Source organism: Leguminivora glycinivorella, chromosome 13 (genome assembly GCF_023078275.1).
Source record: "Leguminivora glycinivorella isolate SPB_JAAS2020 chromosome 13, LegGlyc_1.1, whole genome shotgun sequence".
Taxonomy (NCBI): Eukaryota; Metazoa; Arthropoda; class Insecta; order Lepidoptera; family Tortricidae; genus Leguminivora; species Leguminivora glycinivorella.
The window spans coordinates 13,787,833-13,814,299 of NC_062983.1; the positions used below are offsets into that span (position 1 = coordinate 13,787,833).

The following is a 26,467-nucleotide window of genomic DNA, read 5'->3' on the forward strand; positions in this document are numbered from 1 at the left end:
ATAGTGTTATGGTTTATGATGGTAGTTAGCAATTACTTTATTGAGTGTAGAGCTAAAAGTCAAGTAGAGCTGTACAGAAAATTAAAAATTCAATAAAAAAAAAGTAACGATCAGATTAAAAGATGAATACTCTAGATGAGTTAAAAAAAATAAAAATCAGTTGGGGTGTCTGAGGTTTTGAGTGATACCGGAAACACCGTGTATAATGTATTGTCTACATATTATATATTATACGCTACGTCCACCTAAAAGTTCCCTGCGGTAGCATAAATGCCATGTTTGTCCTTTCATATGCGCTAATAGGTTGATCGCAAGCGAAGCTATCCTAACCAGTATAATCCTTAACACCGTCGCTGTGACTGTAACTGTAACCTATTTCACCTGAAGTCTTTTGTTTGACGACGTCCCATTGGGAACGTTTAACCGAGCCGTGACTTACGACTCGCAGTCTCCATTCTTGTAACGTCGTGGTCGACGGTAGTTTTACTATGTATAGAGTATTAAATGGTTGTTTGTCCACAGGAGGGCGTGCTGAGCCAACTCCAAGCTAACGTGACTCGGGAGGAGGCGAGCTGGGCGCGACAGCTCGCCGAGAAGCAGCACGAGCTGGACTCGCTGCGGCAACACACGCTCACACAGGTACGTACTGACATAAGGCTAGAATGCAGCTTGACACGGGATTAACTCCTCGTCAATACTCACGAGCCGGATTCGCTACGGCAGCTCACACTCACACATGACATACACAGGCCAGTGTGACGCAGGAGGAAGCTCGCCAACACGCTCGAGCTAGACTCGCAAGAGTATCCAGGGCCCAGTGTAACGTGAAGCGGGATTAGCAGCTCGTCAGTATTTAGGGAGTGAACTCGATACGGTACCATGCAGTCGCACAAATCCAGGTCACCGTGACTTGAGTGGAAGCAGTAGGCCTAGCACATGATGGCCGCGGGAGTATGTCGCCGCGAGATAGATGACACGTCTTTGTCTAATTGTATTAATGACATAAGGACAGATAGTCTATCTCGCGGCGACATACTCCCGCGGCCATCATGTGCTAGGCCTACTGGGTTCATTACACTGTGCAAGTAAACCGCTAGTATCCCTACGTGCACCGTGGATGTTAGCCGTGTACGCGACTGTGTGTCACTAACTTATTTCATTTTTATTTTGTGCTGTGCTCCCGGTACGGGATATTTATATAAAACTAGTCACGCACGGTCCACTATCAATCAACATCAACACTCACACTCAGTTTAATAGGAAGTGCAATATTTATTTTTCAAATTTTTTTATCGCCTTTTTGGAACTTTATTATAAATGCATTTTTTTGCACATGCACCCGTAGAATCAAAAATATCTTCAGACAAATCTGTTCATTTTGCTTTTCCATGTAGGAGCCATTGGCGTTCGCATATTCCTGCATTGAGAAAACATTGCCAAGCATCATAGAGGAGGTACCGGCTTTGGTGTACGCTCTGTGATCGTCCGTGTCGCCACTATATAATTGTTATTTGTATCGTTTTTCCTGGCCTACACGGAAATATTTCGCACTTGTTATGTCAATGGCTGTGTCAATTAACCTTGTATAGTTACGATGATGTTCGGCCTTACCACTCAAACTCGTATAATAATAGCATAAGTGTAAGGCCCGGGTTCACGCTCATATTGGGCGTGCGGCGTTCATGTCAAACAATTGAAACTCATACACGTGTCCTGAGTCGACGCTGCATAGCGTGTACGCGGCCAAGTCCGCCTCGCCGCCGTACGCTCCTGTCCGAGCGTCCAATCAGGCATTACTTGCGATACGAGTTTGGGTCATACGATGTCACCTAACTTTATGAGGTTGAGACATACAACCCTAGATATGCGTGCTTCTTCGAATCCACCTATATTTATCTTATAATGATAGTCTCTTTAAACGTTTTTCTATTTACTACGTGTTGCTACACCATGGTGTTCCTATTCCTGTGAACGTTGTTTTATACAATTTAAATGCATATAGGTTTAGACTTTCCGATCGGGTATTCGATGTTATTTGTGTCGGTGATGGTCTTTCAGCGACCAAAAGTACTTATAAACTAAAACGTAATGTGCCTTATTCGCTAAGTGCATGTCTGGTGCTGCACATATTTTGTCAGCCTTTCTATGTTAAAATCTTATGGAATCATATTATGACATCCAATGGCTACAACTAGTTTTTTGACATTCCATAAGATTACTTGCAGGGTTAGCACATGATTGCTGCGAGAGTATGTCGCCGCGAGATAGACTACCCGTCCTTATGTCACTAATACAGTTAGAGTAAGACGTGTGATCTATCTCGCGGCGACATACTCTCGTGGCAATCATGTGCTATGCCTACTGTTTTTGTCGGCGTCATTCTCCCATGCACCTTGCGAATAGGCTCAACATTTTTGGTCACAAGTCCGGCATTTTGGTAATTCTAAATGTAGTATTTGCGTATACAGATGCAGAAGAAGATAGACAGCCTACAGGCTGAGCTGCAGCAGAAACAGGCTGCCAACCACAACCATAGCTTCGCGGATTCGGAGCGTCTCACGGAGGTACCAACTTGTACTATATTTGTTCATAGAGTCCCTTGAATCTGCGAGATAGTTCTAACGACATTTGCAGTAAACGTAACAGATGCTCCGCATTATAAAAACAAAACACTACTTATCTTGCCAACTTACCAGCAGCGGCTGGTCCATACAAGCCGATTCCCATCGGCTTGCCTAAAATTGATTACGTAAAGTACCTAATGTCAAGGTAGGTTTCTTTTTCAGTGTTGCCTAGCAGAAATTTTCACCAGCCGCCACTGCAATTTACACTAATAATTTGGAACCGTCTATAACGCTCTTTATGTAATGTCGTATCTTAATTTATTTTCTTTTGTTTTTTACCAGTTCATAAATTGTTTATTTCTTTACAGGAGAGATTACTGACTGCTGGTTTGTCAGAAAAATACAAAACGGACGTGTGCAATGGTCCCTTGCAGGTGAGTGGCTATTCTCTGGTTACCCGGTTTTCGAGATGTAAGATTCGATTTTTAAAATTTCATGACAAACTTTTGTCCTTCCTTCTCTATTTCTTTTAAACAGTCTCGAATAGACCAGTAAATAAAAATTGTCTTAAACATGATTGTTTTCTTTACAGGTGGGCTTAGAAGAAAAATAACATTTAAAAAATACATATATAAATGAAGAAATGTCGCGGTATCATTCCGGGCGGCGCCGCGCGCGGTAGCCCCCGCCGGCCGGCTCCGGCCACACCTCACGTTGCACGTCCGCTGTCCGCGCCTGCACTCTGCAGCCCCATTCACTACAGCCGCCACGAATGGAATCAATTACTGCATGAATCAAATAAAGCGTTATCTCTCACTGCGAACTGATACAGGTGTCATCGTGAGTGTATGAAGGTTTCATTTATTCCATTCGTGATGGATTTCGTGAATCGACCGGCATACCCCGGAGACTCATTCATTCGTACTTCGAACAATGTCAAATTAATATTTGAACGAATCTGTCTTTCGGTTTATCGGTCGCTACGAATCTTTAGTGCACGGTTCGAGTGGAGGACCGACGACTCACTCCGTGTACACCCTTCCCAGTGACGCGAGACATGCTCAATTTAGGTCATAGGATTGTTTTCGTTTAAACGTTCGTAATTGTCCCGAACGGCACAACTACTCGGTTTTATTTATTTATTATAGACGACGCTGTGGTCGTTGCCGGTTAAGAAACTTATGATATTTAAAACTGGTGACTGGCGTTGGGAAGCGGCGACGTGGAACTGTGTACTCCAAGGCCATTGTATAATATACGAAATTGTATAGTGAACCCTCGATTCCTGAGCGCCTCTTACGAAAAACGAAATTTCTCTTTCTGCCTCCCTTTGTTTTGTTTGTATACTCGAGTGATAGGGTAAAATAGAGTTTCGATTTTCGCGATAGTGCCTCGGACTGTTTCGTATTAGTGGATCGCGTGTCCGGGTTCACAGATCAATATTAAAGTTATTGCGAGGTGTTTGTGCAAGTATGTTCTAGTGATTCTATTAACTCCGCTGTCCCGGCTGTTCTAATAAATTAAAACACTTGTTTATCTAGTATAATGCAATCGATAAAATTAGTTAATGTGATCTTGCAATTTAAAATTCAAGGTATGATGCATATATTTAACTAAATGTTTTACATTTTTATTTTAATCAATTCTTGAGACAATTATCTATTGATGCAAAAGATGATACGTGTATTTTTATGATTGTGTAAGAAAAATTAATTATAGACCAGTGTAACATCAATAAATTAATTTATGTTATTTTTGATATGATTTGCAGCTACCGAATTTAACTTGAGTGGTATTCTTATGATTTTTAAGGAATGTTATCTACTCTTTAGAAATATATTATTTATAAATAACTTTTGTATCTAGAGCATAATCATTTTGTCAGTGCCTTAGTGTAAGGTTTGAATTAGAGAAGCTGACCGTGAAATTTTAGTAAATGTCTGGCGGAAGAAAGGCATTATTTGGACTGTGTCGTCCGCGCCCTCGCGGCTGCAGCCATGGTACAATTCAAATTTATAAGCCGAAGTTGTAGCGTAGCTTATACCAGGATAATTTTAGTTTAGTCAAACTTAGAAATGTGATAAAATCTTCGGAATACTCCCGTCTTCTCGGAAACAGTTCAATCTTTTCTTCCGTCCACCGCCTGTAAGTGCTTAGAACCCTTTTTGATAAGCATATTGTATGTCTGGGGCCCCTCTGTGAGCCTCCTCTACAACATTAAGTTGCCGAATTATTTGAATACAGATCATATTCTTTGCATTGTCATAATAATAACTTTGTAACAGAAACATCAATCTCAATTAATTGTAAAGCGATATTGAGTATTGACTTATGAACGTGAAATCTAATAGCCGGCGTGCAATATTTTGGATTTATCTTTTTATCCTCTACTGAATTATAGTGCAAAGAAATGAATCTTGATATTCGTGAACGACGCTTGTTTTTTAGACAATTTTAAATTGAAAAGTATGTTTGCAATAAGTATAATATGAGTTTGTTACAGTTCAATATTTTAACTATAATCAGCGTGTCAAATGTCCTGAATATTGAAATAGCATTATAATGTATTATGAAATCTAATTTGTAAAATAGATAAGCCACTTTGTATAATAATTAATATATTAGTTAAAGACATTATGAAATAAAAAAAAATCTTAATCATAATTGTATTCTTATTTTATTTTTAATGGTGTTATAAGTTTGACGTGTCTATCTGTGTGTATGTTTGTCTGTCTGTCTGTGTGTGTGTCTGTCTGTGGCATCGTAGCTCTCGAACGGATGAACCGATTTTGATTTAGTTTTTTTTGTCTGAAAGCTGAGTTAGTCGGGAGTGTTCTTAGCCATGTTTATGAAAATCGGTCCACTAGGTCGCGGTCGGGGGTTTTTTCAAAATTTTAATTTTGTGGTTAGGTTATTAACAAAACACTTCAATAGCCCATCCTCGAGCATTTGAAACTAACCTTAGTGGCAAGTAAGAATACGGCCCGCTTGACGGTAGGTATTTAGTATTTTATTTACCATAAGCATAGCCACATACACTTACTTTATTGCAAAGCCTATGGACACTGATACCTGAAAGTTTTGTGCAAAATGTCAATAAAATTATTATAGCTATTCAAACATGTTTGTCACTAGAAAAGGCACGAAATTAAATTTTCCTAGAATAACGTTTGCTCTTACATTATTTTAATTTGCCATTTTCTTCTAATGACGGAAACGGCTTGACAGAAAATTGCTTTCCATTGTCTTCAGACAAGGATGCTGTACCAGCGACGTATCGATTTAAAATCGATAGCGCGGTGTGGACGCACAAAGATTATACTCTGTGGTACTATTTTGACAGTAACAAACTGACAGATTTCATTTCAGAATCTCTCTTTGTCAATCCCTGTGACTGCTTGGGGATTGTTTGTATACCAAATACCAGATTACTAAGAAGTATTTTGATCTTGAAATGGCTGAAATTGCAGTCAAGAACGTGGAAAATGCTTGCGAAACTGCAGAAGAATTCACCAAAGTATTTTATAAGCAAGTGGACAACAGCAGGCACTTAACCTCCAAATTGTATCTGGACACCGGACTTTTGGTTTGGAATGGAAACGGCATAACTGGCAGTGATAGAATTCAGCAGTTTTTATTGGACTTGCCGGCCAGCAACCATGTGCTAAAAACTTTGGACGCTCAACCCATTGCGGAAGCTTTAGTGAATAATAAGCTGACGTACCTTATTCAGGCGTGCGGAGACGTGACCTACCAGAATGACGATGTGAAGAAGCCATTCCAGCAGACTTTCCTGATTGTGGCGGTCGACGGCAAGTGGAAGATCGCGTCGGATTGCTTTAGATTGCAAGTACCATACTCTACCTAATATGGTGAAACTGGGACGCAGGAAAATGAATTGTGTGCTAACATTATGCAAGAAAGAACATAAGTGGACATGACTGTGTTTTAATCCTAGAACTATTTCCTTAAGAAGAATATAGAATAATAAAAACTACCATTGTAATTTCTAATATTTAATACAAAATGTAAGACTAATTTATTGCAGATTTTTATTTTATTTATTTGGCTCCTGGTGGACATCTAGTTTTTATATGCTTGACTGTTGTTATAAGGGTAGCATTTCCCTACTTTATAGACTGGCTTTTCATAAACTTGTCCTTGTACTGCAGTTATAAATGATTGAATAATTAAGAGCTAGAAATTTTAGAAATGAATACTTATTACATTTATTACCTTTTATGTTATTCCGACATTGCTGATAGTAAGGACAAGGAGGAGGTGATAAATGGTGATCAGTAAAAATATTGTTTTTTATAAAAATAAGAATTTATAACAAAACTTATTTACAGTTTACATAGTATAACTTCAGTGACATTCATTCTATGCCAATAACCTACTACTATCAGGTATTTTTCCATGCTGGACAAGCTAGTAGTCGGGATTATGGCAGTACGGGGTAATATGACAAACATATTGTGGCCCATGGAGGATGTCTCACTTGGCTGATGGTAATGAATGTGCTCAAAGCTGTTTAGCCCATATGTATAATTGTCCTTGATCAGTGATCACTTCAATATATAGCACAGATTGAAGTGCTATAATTATCTGAAGTTCATCATGCTCTTTGTATCTCATCTCATCATCATCACCAACACGAATCACCTTCCAGTTGTAATAAGTATGCCCTTGTGTGTATATCCTTGTTTGCTCTGTGTTCTCATTTTAATTACAAATTTCCATAATAATATTTCAGTATGGAATATCTTGGGCAGTGTAAAATTGTTACATTACATCATATAACTAAGGGGTGTCAACACTTGCAACATAGATTTTCAAATAAAAAACCTCATCTTGGTCATAATACTTCATTAACCAGTCTCTGAGTGGAGGTTTATACCTTAGAATAATCACCTAGGAAGGAGTTGCATTCAGGACAATAATGCTTGAACCTTTTAAATGTTGGCATTAAATAAGGTATACATGCAAAGCAACACAAACAGCACCAACTGAAAATAAATATAAACATGTCATTAATATACCTTATAAGCATCTTTGGAAATAGGCTAAAAATTGTAGAATGACCCATAATATTTCTCCAAATGAACTTCAAATTAGTTAGGTGAGGTCAATGAACCCTAATAAAAATACCAGCATAATTATCTTTCTGAATCTGAACATATTTTCTTCATATCCTGTTGTGTATCTATCTGATCACTGTAATGTGATATTTCATACACTACTAGTTTTAAACCATCAGTGGTGATAGCTTATTTAAACATTTTCAAGACAGAATCAGAAATGCATATGTTAGTAACTTTAGTAAGTACTTACCATGTAAAACCAAATATAAAACCAGCCATCATGTGAGTTTTCCTTGTATTAACGGTTTCCACTTTAGTTAAAACTCTTCTACAGCATTTATTGCAAAAAAAAAACATAGGAGCATATTTAAGTGGGGGCTGTAAAATGATAGTTTGTGTGATAACTGCGTGAGGTTGGGGTTGCACGTCCTCCACGGAGTACGGCGGAGGGAGATCTCTGTGGTATCCTACTGTTTCCATGTGTACATCGATCTCTGCCCTTGGGGAGTCACTTTGTTCCAAACGGCTATCACTGTTAATATCCATATTCACTTCTTGTATGCATCAGACAGCATAATATTTTCTACAAAACTCATGCCCATACCTACTTATGGATATCTCTTATCAACTTATCATGCCCAGCATGTTTCTTATCAGCATTATTAGGTACTTATTAGTGTGCATTATCTTGACAGTTTAGATAACAATTAGATATGTAAATACACAGGTGTTATAAAATAGGTTTGAAGAAAAATACCAAAATCTTATTTATCTAAGATTTATTTATATAATTTTCACATGCATTTTTATACGTGTAAAGAAGAACATTTAACAGGGACTACTTTTTTAACGCCATCCCATTAAGTAATAGATGTAGGTGAAAATTTTGTTATCTGCCTCTCTTTCGCTTGCATATCTAATGATAGAGAGCCGGGTAACGAAATTTCGATACCTAGCCTGCCGCTAACACAAGTCTTCATTCGTGCACTTAATATAGGTAGGGTAAATTGCCAATAACTAGGGCCCATTTATCGAAGCTACAAGTTACAATTTACAAGTGGTTGTCAATGTCTAATATGACAAGTTGGAAAGAGACTTCCGCTTGTAACTTTCAGTTTTGAGAAATGGGCTCCAGTAGGCCTAGCACATGATGGCCGCGGGAGTATGTCGCTGCGAGATAGACTACCCGTCCTTATGTCATTAATACAGTTAGAAGAAGACGTGGCATCTATCTCGCGGCGACATACTCCCGCGGCCATCATGTGCTAGGCCTACAGGCCAGTTATAGGACGATCACCAGTTACTGGCAATTTACCTTATACCACTAGCATAATATTCAAGCCAAAGAACGCTATGGTTAGCGGTCACCGCCCCGACATATTACATGAACCAGATTTTGCCAAATTGAACCATACGGGAGTATTCATAGGTATGTCATAATTTGCGTTTGCTCAAGCAGCCGGTCATACATCTTCGCGACCACCATTTAAGTATTTAGCTAATTGAAATGTTTACTTATAAACAAAGTCACATGCGTAAAATTAAGCTGGATGGACCTTGACTTGTTAATCAAAAATAATATTTTAGGTAGGTATAGCTGTGACATTGTAAATTAATTCCCAAATCAATACTTATATTGTTGATGGTACTTAAAAGGTAAACCAAATAATATTATTATTTTATAAAAAAAGGTACCTATACTAAATAGAAAAGTATACAATTAATGAATTTGAATTATGGGCCACGATGTATTTGGACACTAAGACAGTAGTATGAGATCACTCAGATTTATACAGCAGGAACTGATTTGTTATGCGGTCTGAAGTCTCATACATGTGAATTAGTAATGTACTTAAGTCATATTTAACAACTAACACCAGGGGCCCGTTTCTCGACAGGTACAAGCCTTGTATTACAAGTGCGCGTATAGTCCATTTCAAATACGAAGGCCCGATGGCACTCGAAACTTAACAATAGGGCTCATAATGTTTGCCTTTTGTTATCTAATTAGGCCCACTTCAAATTGGCACGCGTCGGTGCAATATTTTTGTCGGTGCAATCAGGTATCTTTTGTTATCACTAATCCTATTGTTAACGCTAATTGACCGTCTCAAGTGCCACCGGGCCTTCGTATTTGAAATGGACTATACTGTCAAATCGTATGGGTTGTCATGGAAACACACTTGTAATACAAGGCTTGTACCTTTCGAGAAACGGGCCAGGTCTGTGTGTTGTAGTGTTGGTCTGTGTGACAACAAGCATATGACCCACCTGATAGTAAACAGTCGATGTAGCCTATGGAGGCCCGGAATTATAGAGGTGTAGGCGCGTTGCCTATCCTAACACACCCTCTTTTAACTCTGCTCGATAATTTCCACCCTTATTGAGGTTAGCCCCACAGTAATAGTTGTTCAATATGACCTGCAATATTCTTCATTCACTTTAGTATTAGTTATTGTGACAATCTTGTGGCCATAAAATTAAATTGGAACTTTGAACTTAATAGCGATAAATAATTAAAACCACCAACAAGTTTACCTAAGCTTATTTTCCAAACAATAAAACGTTTAATATTGGCACCTCCTAACTAATATACATAATAAAGCCAAAAAAAGCAACGTCTTTTGTAGCAAAGTGGACTTAACAGGGACATATAAAAACATAATACCGTCAGCATTGTCAGCTACAAAGATATTAATACAACCAAAGTGAAAAAAGTATACACGACCATATTGTGCAGGCAATAAAGTCCAGTCCTGTATACATATTTTACACTTCAAACGTATGTATGTATATTTTTATTGCAGACTGTACAAAATAGCAAATGTGAGATACTATTGCCAGGTTAGTATTGGAATGTTTGAAAAAGAAGTTGCCTTTGATATATTAATGTAATTTAAGTGTGGTATTCCACATCAACACTTTCTTGGTATTCAACAATCTTGGTCCAATTTTCATAGCGTCTCACTCTCTCATTAAGCAAAATGTGAGATATAATATAACTAATGTGTAATAATAGTTATATGTGATGTGGTTTACAAATTACAGCTTTAGGTCTCGTACAGGAGAGGCGCGGGATGCCCCGCGATATAGGCTACCCATATGATTGGACTGTTAGTTTACCTCACCGGGGAGATACTGTCACGCCTCGCCTCTCCTGTGCTAGGCCTACAGGGCTTTACAGTATGTCAACCCGGCTTGAAAGGAAGACTAGCACAATGACATAAAATGTAACATTATTTTGGGTAATACTACATGGTAAAAAAGCTACTCAGTCGAAAAATGAAAGGTACTTCATTTAATCTATTTAGGGCTGTACTCTCCAGCTCTCTACCCTGTCATTCAGCCAAAGCATTGCGACACTCGTTAATGTTACAAGGATGTCGACATAATACAATTTAATTAAGTATTCATGGATGTTTTTTTGGTGTCTTCTTAGTCACATGGATACAAACTTATGGATGGTACGGTTGATAACTATATTTATATCTATGAAAGTCTATCAAATATAAAAGTTTATTTAATCCTCTATCTAAATGATTCCTTCGGCTAATTCATATCTTATAAATCTTATCATTTTCGTGAGACTTAGGCCCACTTGCACCAACCACTTAACTCAGGGTTAGTGGGCTGTCATGTCAGTGGGTTAACCCTCCATTTTCGTTGGTGCAAGTGGCCCTTAGAGAAAAATATTACTTGATTTCATTACAAAAATATTACTTAATTTACAACATTTGTATATGCACTGAATGTAAAAAAATGAGGCTAAAGTATATAAAAAAGATAGGCCATGGTGTAATGTAACTGAAGCAGCACTAGGATGGATGTGATACTAGCTACTAGCAGTCAAAACTAGCTTTGAAATGTTATTATCTTAATCAAGGGCTTATTGAAGGGCTCAACAAGGTAGATAATTAATAAGTCATTGCTATTGTCAAGTCGTAAGAGGGTAAAACTTCATAAGAATGTTTAGCATTTGGTGCTCTTGCCAACGAATGTGTTGCAGTTGGGGCAGTAGTGTTCCGCGTCCTTGAATGTGTCGAAGCAGTACGGCACCAGCCCGAGGCAGCACAGAGAGCACACCCTGTGAAAAACAAATATTACAGTTATTTAAATTAACAAATCACAAAATAACAACCTGGAAATATCAGTTTTATAATATTTTTATTGTAAGATTAATATGGCAAGTGTGACTCAGTTGATAGTACAACTGGATTTCACATCTGTGTAGAGAGAATTATATTTATAAATAAACATCATAATTTCATGTAAGTTGCATATATTATTTATAATTTTTAAGAAAAAAAAAACCGCCGCCTTTGGGGTTCTGGTGAAAGCTACTTGCGAATGTTGGATTATGTAGAAATTCGTAAATTCGTATTCTGGACGTAAGTGCATGCTATTCTTATAAAAATACCAAAGTTGCTATAAGCGTGCCGTTCAGATTTGAGGAGTTCCGTTCTGACCATCATCAGGAGTTCCACTGCACCAAATGTCACTGTTCTGGACGTTAGTGCATGCTGTTCTTATAAAAATACCAAAGTCACTATAAGCGTGCCGTTCAGATTTGAGGAGTTCCGTTCTGACCATCATCAGCAGTTCCGTACGTAAATGCATGCTGTTCCTTTATAAAACACCAAAATCGCCATATGTATGACTTTCAGATTTGAGGAGTTCCCTCGATTTCTCCAGGATCCCATCATCAGAACTGGGTTCTGAGAAAAATGGGACCAATCTGTATGCATATACATTCAATAAAAAAAAAATTTTTCAAAATCGGTCCAGTAATGACGGAGATATCGTGGAAGAAACATAAAAAAAACATACAGACGAATTGAGAACCGTCCTTCCTTGAGATATTTGAGGCAGCGGTTAAAAATAACCCTTCCACAGTCTGTGGTATCAAAATTGTGTTGCTTACTCGTAACTTCAAACTTGGGTAAATCCATTCTGCTTGAAGGTTGAATATATAAAAAATGTAATATGATCTCAAAGATAATCAATCTTATAGCAGAATGGATTTACCCAAGTTTAAATTTAAGTGACACAAATGTTGTCAATTCAGCCCGGTCTGACTTTCCAACTGTGTCACACATTTATCTTACATGGCTCAGAGTAATTAGCCACTTATGTAAAGATATTGCACAAACATTAGAAAATTATACCTACTCATCAATGTGAGTCATAGCCATAGGTAATTTAAATCTAAAGTGTGCTAAGATAAAATAGTGATAGTATCACTATACCTTACTCCTATTTAAAGTCATTAATAAGTTTTTTGCAAAAATTTCATTTTTGGCACAAGCTTTTATGTGACTGACTGTACCTTTCTTTCAACAGTCATCTAATGCTCTCCGAGACGTTTCTAAAAACCCCTTGCTCAATGGGGATACGATGTTTCATGACCATCTTTCTGCTCCATCATCAGATCAGCTCCATAATATTGCATTGTCACGTGATTTACCTACATATGTGTGCAAAATTTCGCATAATTCGGAAACCGGGAAGTGGGTCACATTTAGCTTCTACGTTTTGATGCACACTAACATACTAACAAGGAAAGTCGAATAAAAGCTTGTAATAAAAATAGAAAGAATGGCTTGTACTGTTTGTAAGGTTTATGTATGAAAGTCAATATATTTGTTATAGTAGCGATATTTAAAATGATGTTAATATGTAAAAAAAATACAACTAACATTTATGAATGCACTGAACTGCTTTGTTTTAAAATAATAACAAGGTTAATTATAAGTTAAAACAGGTTTCACCACCACAAGGAAAAATATTGCAAGAATATGTATGTCTTGAGGTAGTTGAAGTTCTTTGTTTTTGTATTTTTTATTAAAACCACTAGTCATTGGTCTCAATGTTCAGAATTAAGAATTATATTTATATATGTGTTTTAGTGTCTGTTAATTAGAAACATCTCCATATGGTTAGTTTACTACCAAATAGGCTAAAGTGGCAGTAAACAATAGTAAATTAAAGGAAGCTAACCAAACCAACTGGGCACTGTTAATTAAACCTTAATTGAATAACACTTTAGACTTTATTATCTTTCATATTGAAGGTTTGTACTAATTAACTTTTATATTTAACTAGCTTTTGCCCGCGGCTTCGCTCGCGTTAGAAAGAGACAAAAGTAGCCTATGTCTCTTTCGATCCCTTCAACAAACAGACACACACACTTTCCCATTTATAATATTAGTATGGATGAAATCAAATGTGGTTATGTTTATAGATGCCTTACTGTAATATATCAAGTAGATAAAGTAACATAAATTAGTCATCTTTCAGTGTGACCTTTGCAACTGTTATTTAGGTTTAGCTATACATTTTGTTTTTAAAATATTAAACAATAACAAATTTAGGTAATTTTTCCCAAATGGTGACCAGAACCCTGATCACTGCTAAATATAGTTACTTTGTAATGCATAGTTCAGATCAGACACAAGTTGCTTTTAAGTCACGATAATCCATGAAATTTATTTACAAGATAAAAATGATAATGCTTGAAAATAGTCATATGATTGATATGATAAATAGGATCTATTATGGTGCCAAAATAACTGATCAGCATACTCACATTGTGATAACACACACTGATCCAGCTACTAAATGGGTATGCCAGGCTGTTGTGTAAGTGACTCTGGTAGTGACTACTTTGCCACAGTTAAAGCAAGTGATGGTCGTCGGCTCACTGCCCACCGCCTGCGGCAGCACGATCCCCACGGGGACGGGGACGGCGCCCGGCGGCGGCACGCCCGCCTGGGGCTGCGCCGTCGTGGCCCCGCTGGGCGGGTGCGGGTACACCCCGGCCGGGGTGAACGACTTCGGTGGCTGGTACGCAGCGTGAGGATCGGCGAAAGAACCTTCTGGGGCCACGAACCCGTACTGTGGATTACCAATGACCTCCGAATACGCGGGTGGAAGGTCGCTGGGAGCGGACGGAGCATTACTAGCCATTGTGACGAACTATAAACACTTCTAATAGACTTCGACAAATTCACAACCCAAGAGACAGTTAATCGATAACAGAACGTAGCGTTTTCTTTGTATTAAAACAAGGAATTCTAGTCACACTGAACTTTGAATTTAAACACGTATTAGTCGAAAAGTACAAAACGATAATAAATATGATTAAGATTTCCCCAATGAATGAATGAATGAGGACCAAGTGACGTAAAAACATACAGACAACTGTCAAATTAAAATACCACAGATATCATAGGCAGGGAAAAGTACCCAGAAATTGCACAATGTTATCATTAATTTCATTATGTATAGTCATATTTTTATCAGAACTGTTCTATTTATTGCACGTTATTTCATACATTAAACAGTAGGGTGATATACTGGATAGATGGCAATAAAGAAATGTTATGGTATCAGAACGTACCTTCGTAAAATTTTCCTATTGTATCCATGCCAATATTTCAAAAAAAAAAAAAGAATTCGGGAAAGTCCCGGTAAGGCCGGCAACAGACAGTCTTAAAAATTCATAATCTTAGAAAAGATGTGGCGTGCCTTAAATTTCATAATCTTAAAAAATCATAATCTTATGAAATCAGATTGAGTGCACGGATTCCCATACAATGAAAATGAAAATGAAAATGAAATGAAAATGAAAATGAAATATTTATTTTTCAAGTAGGCATATTACAATGCGCATATGAACGTCAAATAAAGCTACGCCGGCTCTAACCCTACGCCTCAGCCTCGAGAAGATTTCAGTCCCCCCTCAGTTGGGAGGGGGGTATCCACTATGGGACCGGCAAGAAACTCGGCGGGCAACTTCTTTTCAAAACATTACATCTTATAATTAACATGCATTAAATAACAACATACAATTTAACATGCAAAAGTATTCATCAAAGAATATGAACAGACTAGGTACTCTATGGAAATCAATTTCAATAAATTATATTATTGCTTAATAATACGTCGTTCTTCTTCAGAGAAAACATATCAAATTGTCATAGAAGAAAAAGATAATATGAATCTCAATATCATTAAATATGTAATTTACCTACACAACATAAAATATACAATATTTGATGTGCTTTCTTATCTGAACTGTGTCCTCTATACATAATACAATTATTTTAATTGCTATTCGTTTTTTGTAGTTTCTGGTTCGGGCCATGCATGTTTGTCTGTCAAATAGTCCTCGACTCTGTAATAAGCCTTTAACATCAATGATTTTTTTAAGTAGTTCTTAAGAGCTGGGAGGGGTAATCTCAAAGCAGTGTCAGGTAACTTATTATAAAAATGAATGCATTGCCCAACAAATGACTTCTGTACTTTACGGACACGAAACTTCTTTATGGCAAGCTTATTTTTGTTTCTAGTGTTATAATTATGGATATCAGAATTCTTAGTGAAACAGTCTAAATTCTTAACAACATAAATTATACTATCATAAATGTATTGGGAAGCTACAGTTAAGATATTAATTTCTTTGAAGAGTTCTCTTACTGATTCACGTGTTCCTAAGTTGTAAATAGAACGAATGGCTCTCTTTTGTAATACAAAGATAGTCTGTATGTCAGCTGCTTTGCCCCAAACCAGAATACCGTATGACATTACACTGTGAAAATAACTATGATACACTAGGCGAGCTGTCTCAACATTAGTCAGTTGCCTGATTCTCCTAACGGCGTATGCGGCTGAACTTAATTTGCTTGCTAGTTTCTTTATATGAGGACTCCATTGTAGATTTTTGTCCAATGTTAAACCAAGAAACAGTGTTGTATCTACCATCTCTAAGCATTCATCATTCAAAAGTATTTTTGTATCGATTGGTTTAACATTCGGCAGAGAAAATCGAATACATTTGGTTTTCTTAGAATTAAGAAGTAAATTGTTGACAGTAAACCACTGCAGTACATCAGCTAACGTGCTATTAATTACATTGTAATCCGTAGATTTTCGGTCAACATTAAAAAGCAGTGATGTATCATCAGCAAAAAGTACTATTTCACAAAAGTTTTTCACTATACATGGCAAATCATTTATATAAACCAAAAACAGGAATGGACCTAAAATTGAGCCTTGTGGCACTCCTAATTGGACTACAGTCCCGCTAGAGCGAGTTTCGCAACTGTCCACACACAGTCTTATTTTTTAAGATTATGTTTTTTTTTTTCAGATTGATCAGACAGATTGCGAATAATTTGAATTTTAAGAATGTATGTGGCAAGGCAGTCAATCATATTTTATAAGATTATGATTTTTTAAGATTATGAAAATTAAGACTGTCTGTTACCGGCCTAAGTAAATGAAAAAATAAGGCTCTTATGTCCACGGATGCGATGTGCGCCAGAAATACAATCAAATCAACATTCTAAATAATTTTCGAAGTTGTTTTGCTACCTAGTCAAGATATGCGAAAGAATTTTGTCTAATCCGTAATGGAGACGATTATCTGAAGCCAGGCGTCCACTTGGTTAATAAGTAATTTAAGTGCTAGGCTACTTATTCTTCTTTTTATAGAAGTTTCCATAATCATAATCATTACATCATTAATTCATTACGTATATACGGTTTGTTTGTTTGTTACATATGTACGGGCTGTTTTAACTTGAGCAAAGTTACCTTTGATATCTGTATTTAATGTGAGCTTGGCTGTAGACTTTGCCAGTGCCATACTAGCAGGCGTTCACTTTGAGAAAGGTTTTCTTTGAAATAAGTAGATAAAGTTGATTTCATTTATAGACGGTCAACCAAATATTTGTAGTAAAAAGTCGGCAAATTTGAAAAATGTAGAGCTCAAGAGCTCATCGGCCAATTGTCTTCATAAAACGTGTGCCTTCCTAAAGCTTGACGTTGGCGGAATTATCGACGAGCCGTAACAGATAGATCAGAAGAAGTTTATCGATTCGGTATTTAAATTTAACAAATTTTGAAAATAGGAAATTGCCATAAAAAGGATTTAAGTGCCAACGTAGATACCTATATGTATGGCGCTTAAGACCATCGCAAGTTGGCTGTGATAATGAATTGAACAAAAGTACAGTGTTTTTCACTTTTGCGTTTTCAAAAGCATATTGCGAAAGTCTACACTCCACAGCTAATAGCTTTTGAGCCGATAGTGCACAATGTTAGTGATTCATACAAAGACATGAGTAAAGTTTGTATTGAATAACAGTCCGGTGGTGGTGGTGAGTTGGGTAACCGCGCGGAGACGTCGCGCCGGTGCGCATGCGCTAGTGGCGCGAACTGAACGAACCCGCGCGCGCGCATTCCACCCGTCTGCGTCTGCGACACCCGCCCGGGCGAGCCTCCTATAACCTGTGAACACCTTTTCAATTCACTGTAGGTCCATAAACTTTTTAGTGAGTGTTGTGAAACTGAGAACCATTTCATTTTTAACAGGCGGTTAATAGGTGAAATTATGTAATGTAGTCGGCGAATTCTTTTACTAATAAGGTGCATAATGCCGATGCTGTTCATGTTTTTTTTTTTGTTGCACTGAATGTATTAATTCTGTATGTAAAAATGCAATAGATAATAAATCGGCTTCGGTTTCTACACAAACAAACATAAACTCGTTAGACAGTGAGCGGGTAATTAAACTTATTGAAATAATTGCAAATATTTTTACTCAAGCTCTAGGTAATTAGGTACATAAAGCTCTACATCTTCCAGACAAACCTTCGCAAGATGATCGCGTATAATTGCGTCTTTAACACATCTGTTCCTTAGGTAAGCTTATTTTGCATAGATTTTAACACAAGAAGATTTGTCAATGCAATTACCGAGCAGAGTTAGCTTAGTCCGCCTCAAGTCACTTAGTTATACTTATGTGCCGAAAGTTTGTTCTAAAATTTAACTGAATGATAAGTACGTGCTAAGATGCAGTTGCAGGTATACATGGATATATTAAGTAGGTGAGTATGTTGGTAATGCCGGTAGACCTCATCGAAACTATCCAGTACATACACTATAAAATTATCCAACCTACACTTACACTATGTCAAAAAACGCGCGCATCTAACGCGGCTATGAAAATACGCGATATAGGTATATAAAGTTGCGTCGGTTGGAGTAAATTGTGCTAGACATAAATAGATGTATACTTATTATTATTCTAGATTATACTCAGGGCCGCTAAATTTGTAGGTAGGGTTACTAGGTCATTATACCATCAGCTAAGCAAAAGTCGTCATCTTATCGAAATATTCCAGATCTTTCCAAAACAAATATTGCAGTATATGCTAAATGTGCATCGTTTTTTATGTAATCGGTATGCTTATTTGCATACGGATTTACATTCGCTACTGCGAACACCTACTGGTGAGTCATAGCCGTTATGGGACCCTTAGTATAGGCCTTGTTGAAGTTAACAGAGGTTAAGAGTTTCTTTGACCAAATTGAGATATTGGCGCACTTAGTAAAATTGAATTAAACATAAACTTTCCTTTACCCGCCACGGAAATAATAATGTGTTTTGTGCTTTTACCCGAGGATTTTAAGAAAGAAAGGATCCATAAATGGAATAATAATGTAATTATAGTTTTATTTATAAGTTCATAGTTAAGTTTTTTTTAATGCCTTGTTAATTTAGTTTATCTTAAATTAGATGTACCTAAATATCTGGGCGACCGAGCTTCGCTCGGTTCTATTTTAATATATCACGTCTTTAGATAAAAAAAAACTCTTATAAATACAAAAACAAAAAAAAAGACAAAAAACAAAAACTTAATTTCTGGCCGGGATTCGAAACCCTGACACGTACGATCTATCTGCGTACATTAGACCGACCTCGTGCGACTGAGCTACGCGGAATCGATGCGCGCGCGGCGAAATTAAGGACCATATTTTACGTTTACAAATGCGAAAGAAAAACTCATGAAAACTCGAAAATTCGCGTTTTCTGGGATCTAAGGCTACGCTAGATCGATTTTTCACCCCCGAAAACCCCCACAAAACAAATTTCAGCGAAATCGTTAGAGCGGTTTCCGAGATCGTCGGTATATATAAATAAATAAATAAATAAATAAATAAATATACAAGAATTGCTCGTTTAATAGTATAAGATATTATGAGTTTGTTATACATATAGTTACATGACAAAGTATTTGAATTATCTAACTTCAAAATGAATGTATCTATATCAATTCGAAGTCATCTAAATCATAATCCTATTTATCGAACCGTATGGTCTTTCGAAATTTGTATTCTTCTATAGAATCGTACCCAGTGTAACTTGATCCCCGGATTTACAACAACTTTGCATGATAGGCAAGCGCGGATCCAGCTTCGTGCCCAGGGGGGGGGGTCACGTGGTAAAGGCCCGGGGCCCCAGGGGGGGGGGTCACGTGGTCTATTTGTATGGCCAACTTAAGCTCCAGGGGGGTCATGACCCCCATGACCGATAGCGCATGATGATAGGAGATTATATTAATATTGTTCAAGCAAGCAAGTTATATATAAAATATAGTTAGGTATGTTACTATACAGCTAACAACATAGAGATTTGTATCTAGTAGAGTTCCTTCTTCCGCGCCGACTACCGACCGTCAGGTCAGGCGGTTTCCCGTTACGTAAATCTGTTTTACCCAATAGCTTAGCTCGTAAAGGATCTTTTAATAAATAAAAAATTGGAAATACATTAATCGCGTTTAGATTATCAACACATCCCGACGTTTCGAATCCTTTACAGTGTTCGTGATGGATTCGTGGTCATAGGGTGACTTAGGAAAAAATACCTAGACACATACCACATACTTAGTTTACGAAACGTACCACATAAGTACGTACAGTAAGTGTCATTTTGGAACGTCTTTTTTTAATGGTCGAACAGAAAAACTATCTATTCTGAGCCCTAAAATTCCAGGGTTTTGCAAAAATCAGGTTTACAATAAGTATATATTTTCTGAAAAGCCTAAAACTAAGTAAGGTACAGCGGGGCAAATGACGACTGGGGGACAAATATAACTTGTCGATTTTTTCCATGTTTTACAATGTTTGCATTATTAAATAGAGTGTCCACCGGTTAAATATGGTAGGCGTGTTCAGTAGATACATGTAGAACTCAACATCATAGTGTAATAATGGAAAATATGGATTAGTTACAATTGACCCCCAGTCGAGATTTGCCCCGCTGTACCTTATGATAAATTAATTACCAGTACAGATGTAGTGCGAAAATGGTTTCCTTCGTATTTTTCCGGAAACGTTCGTATTTGTCATGCTAGTTCAGTCAATGGTGTCAGTGCATCTTGTACTGAGACTGACTGAAATAGCATGACACGTTCATACGTTTACGTTTCCGTATAACAATACAAATATTTTCGCTCCACATCTGTATACATATGTATCATTATGGCGCGAAACGAACACGGTATAACACATCCATTTTTGTTGTGTGTTGTGTGTGACCCAGCTTCGGAAATCGCGTGGAATTTAATCGATCAAATGACACGCGATTTTCCTTTGGTCACGAAATAGACAAATAAAATCATCTAACATTATGCGGTTAATTCGTTACCTAATTACAACGTATTGATTAAGTAACACGGCAATTATAGACATAGATAGAAATAGATATAGTACCTAATAATTCTAGAGTCGCATTAGTCGCAAGTAAGGAAGGTATATATCATTCATAAAAATCATAAATATAATATAGGTAAAATGATTCTATTGTGTGTATACTTTATCTTACTATGTATTTACATAGTAACAATGGGAAGACTGCCCTGTTTATCAAAACTTACAAGCCTTGTATTACAAGCATTGTGCCTGTAAAATTATTCATTAAGTATTACAAGAAAGTGTTTATCAAAACTTCACTTGTAGACTACAAGTTACAAGTGACGTTTTTAATTTTACAAGTATATTTTTACACGTGTATTCGTGATTTTGTTTATCAAAATATTACTTGTAAGTTACAACTTGTAAAAAATGACGCAAAAACCTTAGAGTGTCCGGAGACCCTCTATTCCGTATTACAAGTTCACCACAAGCTCACAAGTGTCGGTTGGTAGGTGTTTTTAATTAGATTTTATTTCAAAATGTGGCTAAATGATTCGAGTGGCCACGGAACCAGATTTATAATAGTCATGTTCATACAATAAAAAATATAGTAGATTATGTTAGAAGGGAGCAAAATTACATGTAAATATGTAATTTTGCTCCCTTAGAGAGCGTAAATTGAATCCTGAGCATATCGAGGGATTCAAGTGTTAACAAAAGGTGGAAATTTTGTTATATATACTGACAACATGAAGTCCTTGAAGGAAAAGTGCGACTTTGCTCCTTCCTCACAGAGAAAAAAGTAGCCTTTCCCTTGAGTGACGTAAAAATATCATTTTAAAATTCCGCTTCTAACGAATAGCATTTGTCGAATTATATTAAGAAGCTCACTAATTCCAATAAGGTCTAGTTTACCCTTCAGGTTGGAAGGTCAGATGGCAGTCGCTTTAGTAAAAACTAGTGCCTACGCCAAATCTTGGGATTCGTTGTCAAAGCGGACCCCAGCCTCCATGAGCCATGGCAAATGGCGGGTTAACGCAAGGAGGATGATGATGATATCAATTAGCTCATACGTGACTATGTCAAAAATTTAAATGGCCATATGCCGGAAAATTTCGTACGATACACGTGGGAAAAGGGAATTCGTATTTTTTTTATATGTTAGGCACAGACGTTATACTATTCAGCCATGTATTTAACTAGTCCACAACCATTTAAAAACAAAAAAAAAGTGACATGGCGGGGAAAGAACATCATTAATTTGATTTTAGAATTCACAAGAATTACAAGTAAAAATTTACAAGTTACACCGGTCAAATCTTACATGAAAATCGGCTAAAAAAACAAAGTGTGATGTAAAGCTGGATTTTTGGTATGTTATTTGGAGTCCTTGGGGGAATGTAAGACTATATTTTGCAAGCAAAAAAAAAGTGTGCTAACTTCGTAATTTAAAAAAAAAAGTAAAAAAATCGGACTTTTTTTGGTTTTTATTTTTTTATTAAAAAACTATGCGTTTTTGGTCAAAAGTTGCTTTGTAATGTTGAAAGCGCATTAAATTTTAAACAGTTTGACACCTTTTTTATCAATGTCCGTCAAATAGTTTTCGAGATATGAAGCGTCAAAAAAGGTTAATTTTTGACGCATTTATAAGTATAAAATGTAGCGTTTTGCCAATATTTTTGGACAAATATCTGCAAAATACTTCATGATATGATATATATTGCAATATAACATTGTATAAAATTTATTTTGCTTTAGTTTTAGTGCAAATAAAGGTCAGTAAGACGAATGGTTACTTTGGTAAACAAAAAAAAATCTATAAATAGAGAAGCCAAGAGTCTGGTAGATTGGTTAAGGTAAAATAGTTTACGCTAAAAGTTTTAGGTTGAAAGTGCTATCTATTCGATCTTAATTTCTTTGATATCTAAAAATTGTCTAAGCTAACTTTGCATCGATTTGACTATTACTAATGAAGAAATAAAATACAGTAAAATTTTGAAGTTTAGTAAACTAGAAAAATAAAACAGAATTAGTTACATTGTAGTGTGACAGGCCACACTCACACTACATTTTCCTTTTACATTTTCCTTTTTGAGGGTCCTGGTTCTGCATCTTGATGGCACAACTGTAGTGATAGAAATTCCACTTGAGTTGTATTTGACCACCAATTGCTGTGGAATAAACTAGGGGAACGGAAAGCGCCCACGCCAATTATTAAGATACTGGAGAAGTGGTATTCCCAGCAGAAGAACGTAGTAAGATGGAAGTCAACTCTGTCCACAGCCAGCGGGCTAAACTGTGGCGTGAGACAAGGAGGCAGTATGTCTCCGGCTCTCTTCAGCGTGTACATGGATGGGCTGTCGCAGGCTTTGACCAGTACCGAGGTTGGCTGCTCCATCAATGGGCAAATGATAAATCACATCGCATATGCAGACGATATGGTCCTACTAGCACCATCTGTGGGAGCTATGCGTAAGATACTTGCAGAATGCGAGAGATACGCCATACAATCCGGACAAGTCTGAATTTATGCTCATGGAGGCAGCACAATATGCCCACACATGTACCACCTCTTTTGCTTGATGGAGTTAAATTGCGGAGAGTCCACGAAGTCAAATATCTTGGTCACATCTTGTCCAGTTTAAAAGACCAGGAAGACATAGAAAGGCAGAGGCGAGCCACCGCAGTAAGGGCAAACATGTTGGCTAGAAGATTCGCCAAATGTAGTGAACTAGTGACAGCGTAAAAAGACAGCTGTTCCTCAGTTTTTGTACAAGCGTGTATTGTATACTGTCGAGTTATGGTCCGACTACACCTGCGCGGCGGTGAGAGACCTGCGCGTGCAATACAACACATACTATGTACTGATATTTCGTTAAACGGAGAATACTATGATTCGGGCACGTCCACGACAACGCTCGTGAGATTGCATCGAATTCGATGTTATTGACCCTCAGTGATATGCTTTAAAAACCAGTCCGTACAAGAACAATTTCGGAACAATCTGATTCAATTAATGAGGGTTTTCTACTCGTAAATATTTTTTTCCGCCAAGCGGCGATCCTGAGGTCTTTTTGACCGTAAATTTAACTTACTAAATAAATGTTGATTTGATATACGCAAATATGTGTCTGAGTAATACTTGAACAGCCCCCAAATAATAATAATTTATTCTCCGCTACACCTCCTGTAAATATATGTAAACTATGCCATTACCATCCACCGATTATTTCTGATCCAGTTATACTAGACTTACGATATAATCCTATTTTTTAGGGTTCCGTAGTCAACTAGGAACCCTTATAGTTTCGCCATGTCTGTCTGTCTGTCTGTCCGTCCGTCCGTCCGTCCGTCCGTCCGTCCGTCCGCGGATAATCTCAGCTCAGTAACCGTTAGCACTAGAAAGCTGAAATTTGGTACCAATATGTATATCAATAACGCCAACAAAGTGCAAAAATAAAAAATGGAAAAAAATGTTTTATTAGGGTACCCCCCCTACATGTAAAGTGGGGGCTGATATTTATTTTCATTTCAACCCCAACGTGTGATATATTGTTGGATAGGTATTTAAAAATGAATAAGGGTTTTTTGATAATATTCATATTTTCGGAAATAATCGCTCCTAAAGGAAAAAAAGTGCGTCCCCCCCCCCCCTCTAACTTTTGAACCATATGTTTAAAAAATATGAAAAAAATAACTTTATAAAGACTTTCTAGGAAAATTGTTTTGAACATGATAGGTTCAGTAGTTTTTGAGAAAAATACGGAAAACTACGGAACCCTACACTGAGCGTGGCCCGACACGCTCTTGGCCGGTTTTTAAATAACTGGCACACTTTTGGTCTTAAATGAAAGCTAGTGAAATTTTCTACATTTTATGTAATAGCCTGAGTTGTTTTGCTGATATCTGTCTCAAAATATTAGCAAAAGGAATATTTTCATAGAAAGGGGAAAAATGTTCTTTTTTTGACGCTTCATATCTCAAAAAATATTTGACGGACATTGATAAAAAAGATGTCAAACTGTTTGGAATTTAATGCGCTTTCAACATTACAAAGCAACTTTTGACCAAAAATGCATAGTTTTTTAATAAAACGGCAAATACCAAAAAAAGTCTGATTTTTTACTTTTTTTTTTAAATTACGAAGTTAGCACACCATTTTTTTGCTTGCAAAATATAGTCCTACATTCCTCCAAGGACCCCAAATAACATACCAAAAATTCAGCTTTACATCACACTTTGTTTTTTTATTTCTCTTTTTGACCAGTGTAAGTGTGTAATTTTACAATCCTTGTAGGTTTTTTTTATTTAACCGTCGCCTCATATCTCAAGAAGGACGGTTATCAAGTCGTCTGTATGTTTTTTTATTTTTTTATTTTTTATGTTTGTTCCTCGATATCTCCGTCGTTCCTGGACCGATTTTGAAAAATTTTTTTTTGATTGAATGTATATACATACAGATTGGTCCCATTTTTCTCAGAACCCAGTTCTGATGATGGGATCCTGGAGAAATCGAAGGAACTCCTCAAATCTGAAAGGCATACATATGGTGATTTTTGTGTTAATAAAGGAACAGCATGCATTTAGGTACGGAACAGTGACATTTGGTGCAGTGGAACTGCTGATGATGGCCAGAACGGAACTCTTCAAATCTGAACGGCACGCTTATAGTGACTTGGGTATTTTTATACGAACAGCATGCACTTTCGTACAGAACAGTGACATTTGGTGCAGTGGAATTTCTGATGATGGTCAGAACCGAACTCCTCAAATCTGAACGGCACGCTTATAGTGACTTTGGTATTTTTATAAGAACAGCATGCACTTTCGTCCAGAACAGTGACATTTGGTGCAGTGGAACTGCTGATGATGGCCAGAACCAAACTCCTCAAATCTGAACGGCACGCTTATAGTGACTTTGCCATTTTTATAAGAACAGCATGCACTTTCGTCCAGAACAGTGACATTTGGTGCAGTGGAATTTCTGATGATGGTCAGAACCGAACTCCTCAAATCTGAACGGCACGCTTATAGTGACTTTGGTATTTTTATAAGAACATCATGCACTTTCGTTCAGAACAGTGACATTTGGTGCAGTGGAACTGCTGATGATGGCCAGAACCAAACTCCTCAAATCTGAACGGCACGCTTATAGTGACTTTGCCATTTTTATAAGAACAGCATGCACTTTCATCCAGAACAGTGACATTTGGTGCAGTGGAATTTCTGATGATGGTCAGAACCGAACTCCTCAAATCTGAACGGCATACTTATAGTGACTTTGGTATTTTTATAAGAACAGCATGCACTTTCGTCCAGAACAGTGACATTTGGTGC

At 37.1% G+C, this 26,467-nt stretch overlaps 4 protein-coding genes across 14 annotated transcripts in view; 3 read left to right on the forward strand and 1 right to left on the reverse strand.

Annotated features, from left to right (window-relative positions):
- Window positions 1-5,228, forward strand: part of LOC125232460 (ribosome-binding protein 1) — a 29,277-nt gene extending 24,049 nt beyond the window's left edge. For all 9 annotated transcript variants that reach the window (XM_048138130.1, XM_048138126.1, XM_048138133.1 and 6 more), the window contains 4 exons: window positions 523-639; window positions 2,469-2,564; window positions 2,933-2,998; window positions 3,157-5,228. In XM_048138130.1, coding sequence (XP_047994087.1) covers window positions 523-639; window positions 2,469-2,564; window positions 2,933-2,998; window positions 3,157-3,177 — 300 coding nt within the window. In that variant the 3' untranslated portion in view covers window positions 3,178-5,228. The remainder of the gene's footprint in view (window positions 1-522; window positions 640-2,468; window positions 2,565-2,932; window positions 2,999-3,156) is intronic.
- Window positions 5,229-5,931: 703 nt separating this feature from the next.
- Window positions 5,932-6,606, forward strand: LOC125232519 (NTF2-related export protein). Its single transcript, XM_048138220.1, has one exon. It carries the CDS (start codon window positions 6,019-6,021, stop codon window positions 6,430-6,432), a length of 414 nt encoding a protein of 137 aa, XP_047994177.1. The 5' UTR covers window positions 5,932-6,018; the 3' UTR covers window positions 6,433-6,606.
- Window positions 6,607-9,801: 3,195 nt separating this feature from the next.
- LOC125232518 (lipopolysaccharide-induced tumor necrosis factor-alpha factor homolog) lies at window positions 9,802-14,830 on the reverse strand. Its single transcript, XM_048138219.1, has 2 exons — window positions 14,235-14,830; window positions 9,802-11,732 (listed from the first exon to the last, which is right to left on the reverse strand). Exons 1-2 carry the CDS (start codon window positions 14,612-14,614, stop codon window positions 11,618-11,620), a joined length of 495 nt encoding a protein of 164 aa, XP_047994176.1. The 5' UTR covers window positions 14,615-14,830; the 3' UTR covers window positions 9,802-11,617.
- Window positions 14,831-17,851: 3,021 nt separating this feature from the next.
- LOC125232493 (venom carboxylesterase-6-like) overlaps window positions 17,852-26,467 on the forward strand; it is a 42,621-nt gene continuing 34,005 nt past the window's right edge. The window contains exon 1 of one of the 3 annotated variants that reach the window (XM_048138179.1): window positions 17,852-17,985. The gene's annotated coding sequence lies outside the window, so the exon portion shown is untranslated. The remainder of the gene's footprint in view (window positions 17,986-26,467) is intronic. The other 2 variants (XM_048138178.1, XM_048138182.1) reach the window with 2 other exon arrangements.